The following is a 13,754-nucleotide window of genomic DNA, read 5'->3' on the forward strand; positions in this document are numbered from 1 at the left end:
GAGATTTCCTGATGTTGGCCAAATCTAATGTAGATGATCCCATTACAAAAACAAATAACTTTACAATATTATAGCTTTCTCTCTGATCCTGATTCTACAATTTACAAAAATGGCATAAGCTTGGAACATTTTTTATTGAAATCAGTTTCATACACCGTATGGACCAGGTTATTGGGACTCATTTGAAATGTGTGCTTAAAGGAAATCTACCACCAGCATTAAGGATTGGAAACCAAGCACACTTGCATGCTGGCGTGTGCCCTCTGAAAGGTTCTGCTCCTCTTTAAGCTTCCTATTCCTATCTGGAGGCCGGAGCCTCTCAGGCTTATTGGCATAAATTTAAAATCCTTCTTTGGTTAAAACCAGGGCATAGAAAGCTAGAAAAAGAGTAGATTCTGCCAGATGGGGCACACACCATGATGTCGGTGTGCTTGGTTTAAAATCCTTTATCCGGGTGGTAGATGTCTTTTTAACCCCATAAGGATGCAGCCATTTTGTAGCTTAAGGCTCAGTCCTATTTTTGGATTCTGACTTGCGTCGCTTTATATGGTTATAGCTTTTGAACACTGTTACATATCAAAGTGATTCTGAGATGTTTTATCCCCATATGTTGTACTACATTTTAGTGGTAATTGTTGGCTAATAAGTTTTGTGTTTATTTACGAAAAAAAAAAAAAATCAAAATCATTGCGTTTTTCAGGCAGATAGATTTACCACCTAAATAAGTTGCTGAATAACATTTCCCATATGGCTACTTTACATTTTCATAATTTTTGAAATGTCTGTATAATTTATTTTGATGTAACGCGGCTTACAAATCGAATACTGATTTTCCGGATTTTCAGAATTGACTATTTTGATGATAAATACTGTTTTGAATGAAATTTTACATATTGAACATTAAAAAAAAACCCTATATAATCAACCCATTTTCAAATCTGCACCCCTAAAACTATCAGAAACAGTTTTTAGCAAGATTGTTAACCCCTTGAGTACTTCATAGTTATTAAATCAAAATGGAGGTGAAATTTAGAATGCCAGGAAGCTGCCAGGATTTGTTAGGCTATCAAATTTTAGCTTTTTCTTTATTGGGGCCATGTGACGGCATTTTTTTTTTCTTTTTGTTGGATGCTTTTTCTAGTAAAACCATTTTGGGGTCGGTATCCCCTATTGTTGAAAATTTAGGAACCCTGATGTGGTGAAAAATCTATCGTGTTTTTTTTGCATCGCCATCATCCAAGACAATGGCGTATCATTGGTTGATGGCTTGTTTTTATAGATTTTTTTTTTTTGATTGAATAACATTTTTTAACACTTTTTTTTTTATTACTTCCACCATGGGACATGAATAAGCAATCACCTGGGGGATAGACCCCCAGAAGGCAGTTTAAATGCTGCGGTCGTGCTTACCGCGGTTCTATGAAATGTCACTTGATATTAATATATTTTCTTCTACAATCTTCAAACCCAATCCAATATTCACAAGAAAAAGCTAATTTTTATTCCTATCCAACATAAGGAAAATTCCCAACGGCTAACGGCCCTGGGTTTCACCTAAAATGTGACCCCGGAAGAAGCTTTTCAGGTGAAACCCAGGGCCGGGCTTGTTAGACTGGTGTCCTTATGGGATTTTATTTGCATTCTAATGTTTTACTTGTAAGTATAATGCAATAAAGAGCTATTTTTACAATTAAAAAAAGATACGAAAAGCTTTTAGATTGCTTTGTACTGGTCAGTTCTAGATGGCGAGGAAATGCCACGAAGGTAGGAATGTTTAGTGGCAGCGCTGCTGACTTTTGCATGTTGATTTTAAAATGACATAGTCTCCTAAAAGGTATCTAATTCTTTAAGAAGGTTAGGGATGGACAACAAATCATCGCACAGAACACAGCGTGACCTCACTCTGTGTTCCATGAGCTGAGCCCAGCAGCTGCGGGCACTTAGCAGTTCAGAGATTTAATAAGTTTTGGGGGGGGGGAGTGGAAGGTCCTCTTTGAATCCGTGTATGTCCCTGGACATGGATGTTTCCAGGGGTACTACACACCTGTCACATGCTCGTCTGTGTTGGGTGAGGGTCCCAAACTCAATCTAAAGAGTGAGATAAGAAAAGAAACAACTTTCCAAAGGTGTCTACTCAAGGCAGTCAACACCTGGGGGTCCCTTGTAGGGGCTTTAGTAAGGCGATACAGAGAGAGGAGACCACCACTCCGGATGCACTTGAGAATAATACGGTACACCATCTATGTTTCTAGATGGACAGGTTGCACACCACTGGTTTAGGTGTATCCACAGGATACTCAGTTGCGATGGATAGAGGGGTTGGGTTTTAAGGGGTAGAGTAGGAACGCTAGCCTCCCGTTCGTCCAATAATTATTACAGCTTCAGCTAAACAACCTTGGGGGGGGGGGGGGGGGGCCTTAGTAGCCCCATATTTAACTAGGCTTCTATCGTTATCTCTAGACTGTAGTTTACAACCAGAAACAAACTCAGAGCTGTATGGAAAAATTAATCCGAGCAGCTACTCGGGAACAAAGTGGAGAGCAAGGTACAAGCACATAGGCTACTCAAAACGTAATGGTCTAAATCTGGTTAGAATAAGTGTTTGGCCATTAAGGCCCGTTTTGAACAAGGATCATTGGTCGCCTGGGCGACCCCTCCTGGGTAGACGCACCCTTGGAGGACAGAGGTTTCCAGTCCGGTCATGGCGTCTTTACTGGGAATAAGGCGTTGCTGCTGCCTGCAGCTAATCTTGGGGACACCCCAGCAGGTCGAAAAGAGCTGAAAAGTCGCTGGGTCGTGGACAGGCAATGAGCGACCTCCCCTTTGCACCACCAGTTGAAAAGTAAAGGCCCAGACATAAGAAGAATCACATTCTCTGATTTTGTCCAGTAGGGGGCATAACGTGCGTCGCATCTGTAGGGTACAAGAGGAGACATCAGGTAGAAATTGTATAGGGATCCGCCATGGGTTAGTTGGCCTTTTTCCTCTGGACACATGTCATCAGCTGCTCCTTAGTGCTATAGTGGTGGATTCTGCATACCACATCATGTGGGGTATCCGGGTCCGTTGGTTTCAGACCTAGGGCTCTGTGCACTCTATCCGGCTCAGTTGGAGAGTCTGGTGAGTCCCCCAGAACTTCATCGAAGATTGGTGTGATAATGAGACTGATATCTTCGGCTGCTTCATTCTCAGGAAGGGCCCTCACCCGCACTTTGTTACGATGGCTCTGCTTCTCAAGGTCGTCGTGTTCCAGAGTCAATGAGCATAGCATGTGCTTTTGAGCGGTAACCCGCTGTTCTAGCTGCTCCAATGTGGTTTCATGAAATACAGTTTGTATTTCTAGAGGCCCCAACCTAGCTCCCAGCTGTTCCATAGTGCGGTGCACCTCATCCAGGCACTGATGTTGCATCTTCTCCATCCTGGAGATCATAGAGTCAAAGAAAGTTGTTGTAGATAGACTTCTCAGGGTCTTGTGTAAATCAGCCCTGGTTAACGGGGGCTCTTCCAGCATCACAAAGTACTGCACGTAGGGGGAGGCCCGTGCTTGGCCAGGTGGGATCTTGGGATGCTTGGGGTCCATTTGCAGTGAGGGGTGCTAGTGGAGGGGGAGAAGGTCAGGGGCGGTAAAGCCTGCGGCCCTGCAACCACCCCATATCACTTTGTAGCAGGCTCGTATCCCAAGTGTGGATCATCGCCTCTCCCCAGCCGGGCTGGTTTGTTACTAGCATGAGCTCCATGGCCAGGGGGAAAAGCCTAAAGAGGCGTTCTCTCCTGCGTGTTCCTGCAATGGGGCAAGGCCGATACCTGCTTGGCCCGGACAGCGCTAGATAGCCCTCCACCCCCAGGCCAGCTGAGGATGTCGCATGGATTTGTGCCTGATGTCATTCAACAATAATGACTTTGTACTTTTATAAAATGTTATACAATATTGCAGCATACTTTTTGTATCAATTACTCACATTTTTCTAACTGTTTCTTGTCATTCCAGTTGAATTGTGTTTTGAATGCGATTCAATCGGAATGGGCAGGGGCTGGTCCTGATCACGTTTGTGTTTTAACAGTAATGGCTTATTGAGCGTGAAAGGGTCCCTCGCTCTAAGTAGTCAGATACAAATCTTGAGAACGTGTGTACAGTCCTTGCATTTATAAAAAAAAAATGGAGAATCTGCTGAGCAAGCATATGCATCCCTATGTTGTAGAAAAGCTATGTTGTTTAAGCAGGCTTTTCACTGATCAGGCCTTGAAGGTGAAAATGTATGTATGTGTATACGGTATATACATGTCTATTTCCTGCAAGGATTTATAACTGGTAACAGTGTTTACACTTTTGACATATGTTTCCCTCAGAACCCCTGTGTACACGCTACATGGATTTTGTATGTAAAAACCGCCTACAGTGTTTGTTCCACATCATGGTATGTGACGGCATTGTGCAGTGTCATGATGGCTCAGACGAGGATCCTGCATATGCTGGATGTTGTAAGTATTGCACTTATCAATTATATTTACACTCATTGACAAAAAATACCACACCAGGAATAAGTAGTTGGAGTTTAATGGAGTTCAACTTTCTATGTGTGAGTGGAATGATGATATAGGTACAGTTAGTGAATACAACACGGGACTGAAAGGAGATGTTTATTGAGAAAACATGTACATTTGAAATGAGGGACTGGTGCCCTGGTGAGCAGCTTCCAGTCTAGATACAAAGTGAGATATATTTTGACTTGTTCTGAATGGTGTGATGCAGCACATTGTCCACAGATGCTTAAGCTGGGCATGATCATCACAATACCGTTTGGGGCAGACCACTCTTTAATGAAGATGTGCCTTGTGGATAGTAGACAACAAAACTTTGGGAGCGACTTATACTAGGTATAATAAAAATGATCTTTATTTATATAGCGCCATCAAATTCTGTAGCACTTTACAAATCATAGGGGAAATGTAAAAATATAATGCTACATTACAGAGTACAAACATAGACAATAGGAGTGAGGGCCCTACTCGCAAAAGCTTACCGTCTACGAGGATGAAGTGGGCGACGTGAAGTATAAGAGACAGTTATTCTTTTATAAGGGAACTGCATAAAATAATTTAATAAAAATTCTGCTGCTTGAACCACCCAACAACCGCCATCTTATATACAAAGTCCAAGGTGAAAGTGACTGCAGAGAAGCCTGGAACTTGGTATATATCTTGTGTTTGCCGCAGCTACAGCCTATGCCGCAGTGTTACACTGCTAACGTTATTGGAAACCTCATATAATGCTAACAAACACTGCAGCGCTGTACAATTGAAAACGCCGGACCACGCTGTAAGCGGTCTGGAGTATTCATGCTGGGGCGGGATTTGAAGCTCGGCAGTCACCGCCGGCCTATGGAGTAAGAGGGCGGTCCGGGGGAGAGGCAGCACCACGAACTGCCCCCCCCCATGAATACACTCTACCACTTACAGCGCGGTCCGGCGTTTCCAATATTACAGTGCTGCAGTGTGTGTGTTGGCATTATCTGAGGTTTCCGATAACGCCAGCAGTGTGACACTGTGTCATATGCTGTAACTTTAGTAAACAGCTCCTAGTGCAGTTTTTAGAGGTGAACGGTCCACTAATCTAATATCACTGGCAGATCGAAGAGCGCAGGTTGGGCAATAGACTGAGATCAAAAAAGAGAGATGGGGAGGTGCAGCATTATGCAGAGCTTTGTGGATGAGGGTAATAATTTTAAACTGAATTCTGAAGGATACAGGCAGCCAGTGCAGTGTTTGGCACTGGCATTTGTACACCAGTCGTAGGCCTGGCGTAGATTTTGCCTGAAAGCTGCGCTAGTATTTTTGTGGAGGTTATAGTAAATTTGGTAGGCCAGAGAGTCCTTGCCAAAACCACATAATAGCCTCATAAAGTCACTAAATCTGTGTTGAGCCAAACGCATCAGTAAAGCAAATTTCTAACCGGTTGTGATAAATACTTGTAATACTTGTATCAGCTGAAGCAAGATATATTATTCTGGAGTCCTCACCCTTTGGCTCACAGGGTATTATCTAGGCTGGTAACAAACCCTTTGCAGTTTAAAAAACGCGCTCCCTTCCCCCTTTTTTTTTTTCTTACAGCACGAGATCCAGAATTTAAACAGAGCTGTGACTCACAAAGTTTTTCATGCCAAAACGGAGTGTGCATCAGCCTGGTTTGGAAGTGTGATGGCATGGATGATTGTGGTGACTACTCTGATGAGGCAAATTGCGGTGAGTTGGGAATATGCAACCAAATTAAATACCTTTTAACTAAGGCATTACGTATATGGTATTCACCCAATGTCCATGAAAACCAATTAAAATCCTTATTCAGCCCAAGATGCCATGTGTGTTCAGTACGACTCTTTAATTGCTTTTCTTATGGGGAAAAAATAATATGATAGCGCTTAGAGGTTGTCCACTTTCAGAAAATAATTGATATTGTTTGCGTAATTTTCCTATATACTTTTTGTATCAAGTCCTCTAGATTTCTGCTTGCTGTCATTCTCTAGGAAGGTTCATTGTTTAACCCCTTCCCGCATAGACCCTTTTTTGTTTTTGCATTTCCATTTTTTACTCCCCTCCTACAAAAATCTAACTTTTTTTATTTTTCCATTTAAACAGCTATGTGAGGGCTTGTTTTCTGCGAAAAAAAAAAATTGCACTTCATAGTCACGGTATTTAATATTCCATGTTGTGTACTGGGAAGCGGGCAAAAAATAGCAAATGCAAAAAGGTGAAAAACCGCATTTGTGCTGTATTCTTGCGGGCTTGGACTTTATAGCTTTCTTTGTGCGCCCCAAATGACATGTCTACTTCATTCTTTGGGTCAATGCGATACCAAATTTGTATAGGTTTTATGTTTTCATACATTTTCAAAAATTAAAGCTTCCTTTACAAAAATTTTATATTTTTCAAAATGGTATTTTTTTAACTTTGCATGCTATTTTCCATTACGGGTCTAAATGGGAATATGCGAAATATTATATTTTTATAGATTTTGGGATGCAGCGATACCCAACATGTTTATGATTTTTACTGTTTATTTATATTTATATCAGTTCTAGTGAAAGGGACGTGATTTGAATTTTTAGGTGTTTTTTTTAAAAACTAAAAAAATTTTTTACTATTTTTCAGACCTCCTAGGGTACTTTTAACCCTAGGTTGTCTATTTGATCCTACCATATGCTGCCATATTACAGTATGGCCCTATATGGGAAGTTTCCTCTTCTTCCTAAGACTCAAGGCTGTCATGACGACCGATCGCCGTTGACGTCATGAGGGTTGGGATGGCGATCGTAATCGTATCTAAAATGGTGGCGCTCTCGTGCCGCCAGGGTTTAAATGCCTTCAGCAGCTTAACTAGAGGCACTTACAGGTGCAAGCACCAACTGCAGGTGTTACCGGTGGGAGTTTGCTGCAACATGCAGTAAATGCCCACCCCTTAACTGAAGTCACATGACAGTTAAGGGGTTTCATTCCTGTCGATAAATACCAGTCCATGATCATGGATGTCAAGCGCAGGTGCATGGCTCTTTATATATTTATCATTATATTCATCATTATATAGCAATAATCTCTCTGATACTAACCAGCCGTGCACCTGTGTGACCTCACATGACCATGGACCAGTTTTATTCACAGGAAGTAAACAAAGCTTCCTGTTGAAGTACAGGAAGCAGAGTTGAGAACAGCAAGAAGTGCAGAGAGTATATTGGAAAAGTTTATAACTTTTCACTACAATATAAAGGATTTTCTGAAATTGAACATCCCCTTTAAACTGTTCAGTGTGTTATTTTACATTTTGTCTTGTTGTCTCCCTCATGCAGCCAACCCTACAGACACTCCTGCTTGTGCCCGATACTATCAGTTCCAGTGTGAGAATGGGCATTGCATACCCACAAGGTGGAAATGTGATGGTGAAAATGATTGTGGGGACTGGTCAGATGAGAAGGATTGTGGAGGTTTGTCCTTATCTATTTTAATGGGCAAAAACTGTTTCTGATACTTAAATGGAACCTGTCACCAAATTGCTATTTTTATCAGGGGGCAGGATGCCATAGACAAAGTACTGTATATGCCAAATAAGTTTATTAAAAAAAATGCCTGTGTTATATGGTATTTGAATTAAAGTAGGTGAAACTTTACCTGGCTCCCAGAGAGGAAAATTTCAAATGACAATTTCTGCTTTAGAATAATCATGCAAACTGCTTGCACAGTTATTTAAAAAGTGTTTGCACCGGTTTTGTCGCAACTACAAGTCGCAAGTTTTATGCTCCCCCAAAAAATGGTGCATTCTGCTGGGGAAGTGCAGGGGGCGCCAGATTCCTGAAGAATGTGTGACACATTTCATGAATCTATAACCAAGACAATGAACAAGCCGGTGTGTAAAGGCTAAAGAATGAAAAAATATTTTTATTTCAATATATGAAAGACACACACAAAAGATGCATCACAATTCATAAAAACAATTAAAAAGTGTAAAAATGCACATCGGCGAACATGTGGATCGGAGCCAATCCCACACATCCACAAATGGCCACAGGTCGACAAAAAGTAAAGAGTAACACACACACACACACACACACACACACACACACACACACACACACACACACACACACACACACACACACACACACACACTGACAATTCAATGGTGAATAAATGTTAGCTGCAATACAGTATAATCCTGGCTATAAACTATAAGGGACTCCTTAGCAACAATATAAACAAATAGTCCAACAAGATGAGTCAGAGAAGGAGTCCACCAATATGGAAGTCAAAACCAGCATTATATAGGTAGGCTAAACAATGTAGAGTAAACCGTGGGAGGAGTAGTCAAGTATCAGATGAGTGGCCGGAGGCACCCGTCACGAATCTGTGGCACAAAGCACCCTCTAGAGTCTCTCCCTATGTGCATGGAGAGGATATGGGAGGGGGAGGATACATGGTGGGAGATATTATTTGTCTGTGAGCTGACACATCTTTATGGGGGAGGAGCAGGAGCCAGGAGAGAAGTGAATATATTATACAGCAGACAGAAGATGTCTTTTGAAATTTTCTTCTTTGGGAGCCAGGTTAAGTTTCACATATTTTATTTCAAACACAATATGACACTGCCTTTTTTTAAAAGCATTTTTGGCATATACTGTACTGTACTTTATCTAAAGCAACCTGTCCCTTGATAAAAATTGCACTCTGGTCACAGGTTCACTTTAAAAGGTTTCCAATATTGGTGCAACATAAAGCAAATGTCAAGGCGTCAACATATTCCTGAAGGATATATACCATATTGTATATAAAAAGGAAAATAGCAGTGAGTTTTTAAAATCCTTATAACTTTTTGTTTGCCTAAAAGCAAGTGCACTGGCATACTACACACTTCCTGTGGTATTGTGGTCCGGCTGACCACTCCACTGGTCTGTCTAGCAAGTGGGAGAGGCCTAATGCCTTTTGTTACTTGGAGGGTGAATTTTGGGATGTGCCTCTGAATACAAAGCCTTAGAGTTATAGATGGCTACAGAAATATAAGGCAGCGACTTTCTGCTTGATATACTAAAAAAAAAAAAAAAAGAGCAAGACCGCTGTGCTTTAGTCTGCAGTATATTTATTTTTCTCCTGAAATGTGAAGTTTTACTTCTGTGCAGAAAAAAAAGAAAATGTTTATGCCTCTTTGAACAGAAACAATTCCTCAAACAACCGCACGACCATCCACATGTCCAGCAAATCACTTCCGATGTGACAATGGAGTCTGCATCATGAACACGTGGGTTTGTGATGGTTACAAGGATTGTATATACGGCTCTGATGAGGAGGGTTGTCCTACTTCAGGTATGTTATGTACATTTTACTTACTTTTCTTTGTTGATCTTCCACCATCCAATCAGTTCCAGAACTTAAATCCGGCTTCCGTGGCACAAGTGCAGGTTGCAGACTTTTCCGTTGTGTATCACACAAATTACAAATATACTGCACACTCTACAGTAGGTCTCGCCACCAATATTGACATGTGCTAGGATTCATGTGCAGAAAATGTCGCTAAAAGGACAGATCTGAGTAAATCCAGGGAAGCTGGTAATAAGTCTTGAGCAAAACAGACCCTCCTTCACCGTGGAACAGCATGGCTGCATAATGGTCACAATTACACTTTGGTGCTGCTGTTGTGTTGGGAGAAAAATGCTGTGGTTGATCCATGAACACTGTGCACGGTCTGTGATTCATGGGGTGAACACAAAAGTGTGAATCGCCCCAAAGTCTGTATTCTTTTAAATCTTAAAAATCAAAAATTGATTTTAACCAGACAAATAATAAGGCACAAATCAATTAATCAAATAAATTAATCTTGGGGAAACTCAATCCAATACCACATGACCCTTGCAGTATGAATGCCACTCAAAAGTACTTAACCTGTCATCAAGAACAAGTACAATAAACCTTACACTCTCCCCCTCCCCCACTTAAATTGCTCCTCAAACTTTTTCTGCCTCAGTCTGTTTGCTCCGCCCATCGCTGCTTTGCTCCCATCTCCATGCGGGAAATAGTGACAAGACCTGCAGTTTCCCACACAATGGGGCACATTTACTAATGGCGCCAGTTTTCTGTCAGACTTGGCAACATCTTTTTAGTGCACACTGCTAGGTATTTATGAAGCGTCTGCAACTTTTATATTGATATTTTATATATGATATTTAAGAAGTATAATACAACATAAATTAGGGGTCATTAGGGTGCTCAGTCGGATCATGTGCCAGATTTATCATGCAGAGTCTGACAGAAGTGTTTTTGCAAGCCCCATGTTAAAGGTGCACCTAAAAACAGTTGGTGCACTCTGTCGGAGCTCTGTAGAGGGCACCAGATTGATGAAAAACGGGCGCCAGAAATCCTGAATCTGGCACACCCTGCACTGTACACTGGCAAACTGCGTTTAGTGCAGTTTGCACTACACTTAGCAGAGAACATTGGGGCACATTTACTAAATACACCCTGCAGTGAGAGGGGCAGCATTCTGTTAAGGACAGGGAGAGGACTTCCTGTCTGAGAGCTGAAGAAACACTGAGCTGTCAATCAAAAAAAAAAAGGCAGATGACTCTTCTCTTCAGAATTCACTCTATCTACTCATTTGCATATCAGAAAATGTCTGTAATTAGGGTACAGAGCCTCAGTGGCAGATAACTCTAGGTGATGTGGAGATGGTGTTTAACCCTTTACCAGCTGGTATTACTGGTGTGAGGGGTTAAATTCTTGTGACCGGTCGTCTTTAACCTATACATACATATACACTTATACTTTTTGGGGGAAGAGCACACACTCTTAACAGGCTGTTCTCTCAGATACTTGTGCAGATTGTATTGCCTTGTCTCTATTATGCTTTACAAGTCAATGAAGCTAGTTTCTGGCTTTCCTGATTTTAAGCGACCAATGTCACAGTGCCTAGCACCACCGCTCATGACCGATGCAGCAGTTTCGAGTTTGAATGTCAGAAGGGGAAATATTGTATACCCAAGTGGAAACGTTGTGACGGGATCACAGATTGCCAGGATGGCACGGACGAACTTCACTGCCGTAAGTTTGCTGCTTTCTTGATATCACAGAATTGAAATTTCTATACGCTCTCAGCAATAGTTTATCCATCTTTTAAGGCTGGAAAGAGGAAATGTGTAGAAATAAATTGTATCTGCGCAGCCATTGTGAGAGTTTCTGTAGCGTACAGTCTCTTACCCTACACCCTTGTTGGAGGTTTATTCTACTGTGTTGATCTTTGTACCCTCTCTTCTCTGCAGCCACTCACAGACCTTCCTCATGTGTGAATGGTTCCCAGTGTGATGATGGCGAAGCATGTTTAGCATTGTCTGACCGCTGTGATGGCTTCCTGGACTGTACTGATGGCAGCGATGAAAATAACTGCACAGGTAAGAAATCTTTTCCTATACATACAGCCAGGCTCCGTACAGCGGTCACCCCTCCTCCTCTTTAGTGCGCTGCTGTGTATGCAGCGTTGTGCAAGTAGCCTAACCCTAAGTAATTTTTAAATTACCCTGAATAAAATATCTTGAAATTTGATCATGACATCTTTGATTCCTTGCGTCTTGAATTTTGTCTCATACTTTTTTCTGCTGTGCAACCTCAACAGAACTAGAAAGTGCTAAGCTGCTGAAAGTACAAGTTAAGTACTGGTAAATATTACTAGTCATGTCCTTTATTTGTTTACTTAGATGACAGCGTGGTCTACAAGGTTCAGAACCTGCAGTGGTCCGCTGACTTTTCAGGCAACATAACCCTAACATGGGCACGACCCAAGAAGATGCCGCTGTCATCCTGTATATACAACGTATACTACAGGTAATCTCTTATGTCTTGAGCACTACACTTCACCATCCACAAGGAAATTAGACTAAATCTGAGTCATTGAATGTTTGGGGAGAACTATTTGAAATATCCAAAATGTAAACATATCTGGTTCTGTTCTCAAAAGATTATCAAATCCCCAGTCAAAGTGAGCTAGACTTTTTCCACTGGGTTACTAATGCAGTTGGTTCCCTGTCAGTCTACTGCAATAATTCCATCCCCTTTGCTTTCTGAAGGATTATCGGGGAGAGCACATGGAAGTTGTTGGAAACCCACAGTAGCAAGACTGTTTGTGTATTGAAGATTCTGAAACCAGACACAACATATCAAGTGAAGGTTCAGGTGCAGTGTTTGCGCAAGGTGCACAACAGCAATGATATGATTACCCTACGAACACCCGAAGGACGTGAGTATCACCCCTCTGCTGTGTTCATTGTATTAAATTGTTCATATTCTGCAAAAAGTATATGATACATTTTACACTAACTTCTGTAGCTGATGGAGATGACAACATCCTTTTTTATTTTTATTATTGCATACTTATAGTTCCTGGTCCACCCCAATTACGGCAACTTGACCCAAGTAAGAATCTTCCATCCACCATTTTCTGTTGCTGGTCACCTCCTGCAAATGCTAATGGTTTAATTCGTGAGTATGTGGTAAGTAACATTCTATATTCTGGAAATTAATCCACTTCTAAGAAGATAAACTGGCTGATACATACTCAATTGTGTCTTTTCTGCCCACAGCTAGTAAATAAAAATAATAAGACTTTATTTGTCCCCAAAGGGAAATTCAAATGTCTTAATCAGCACAAACAGACAATATAAAAAACATTCAAACATTAAAAACTTCACATTCACAAACCTCAACACAAAGTAAAGAAATGTTACTGCACTCTGTAAGTTTAATAGCAGTGTTGTTCTTCATCTAGGTGGAGTATGGCACTAACACTTCAAAGGGCTGGACGTCTTTTAGTACACAGGACCTTTGCTATAATATTCACTATACAGAAGACAACACATTGTATTCAGTGCGGGTGAGTTTGTCTGATTGGGAGTTAATAGGTATTTCAGATTGCTTGTCTATAGAGGCCTCAATGGTTAAGGCAGCAGCTCACATGACTTTATTAGTCTTATGACATAAGATTTTAATATAGTAAATATCCTTTAGTTTTAATACTTATGCTTTTAATGATGAACTTGTTATATTCTTTGTTGAAGGTGGCTGCAGTTACCAGTCGTGGGGTTGGCGAATGGAGCAGCATCAAATCTATCAGCACTGCTAAAGGTAAAGCCACAGGGACAGCGCTATGTATGGGGTCCACCCACTGAAATGTGTAAGGTTCTATTCACATTTTCTTACTTGGGGGCCGTGATCTGGCCGCACAAATTGAG

General features: G+C 41.3%; 1 protein-coding gene across 1 annotated transcript in view; it reads left to right on the plus strand.

Moving 5' to 3' along the window:
* Nucleotides 1-13,754, plus strand: part of SORL1 (sortilin related receptor 1) — a 79,749-nt gene that overhangs the window by 37,081 nt on the left and 28,914 nt on the right. The window contains exons 28-38 of the mRNA XM_072113499.1: nucleotides 4,348-4,479; nucleotides 6,109-6,240; nucleotides 7,839-7,973; nucleotides 9,694-9,843; nucleotides 11,425-11,574; nucleotides 11,793-11,921; nucleotides 12,225-12,351; nucleotides 12,594-12,763; nucleotides 12,904-13,016; nucleotides 13,292-13,396; nucleotides 13,581-13,647. Of these exons, the coding sequence (XP_071969600.1) occupies nucleotides 4,348-4,479; nucleotides 6,109-6,240; nucleotides 7,839-7,973; nucleotides 9,694-9,843; nucleotides 11,425-11,574; nucleotides 11,793-11,921; nucleotides 12,225-12,351; nucleotides 12,594-12,763; nucleotides 12,904-13,016; nucleotides 13,292-13,396; nucleotides 13,581-13,647 (1,410 nt within the window). The remainder of the gene's footprint in view (nucleotides 1-4,347; nucleotides 4,480-6,108; nucleotides 6,241-7,838; nucleotides 7,974-9,693; nucleotides 9,844-11,424; nucleotides 11,575-11,792; nucleotides 11,922-12,224; nucleotides 12,352-12,593; nucleotides 12,764-12,903; nucleotides 13,017-13,291; nucleotides 13,397-13,580; nucleotides 13,648-13,754) is intronic.

This window comes from Engystomops pustulosus, chromosome 6, assembly GCF_040894005.1.
Source record: "Engystomops pustulosus chromosome 6, aEngPut4.maternal, whole genome shotgun sequence".
Taxonomy (NCBI): domain Eukaryota; kingdom Metazoa; phylum Chordata; class Amphibia; order Anura; family Leptodactylidae; genus Engystomops; species Engystomops pustulosus.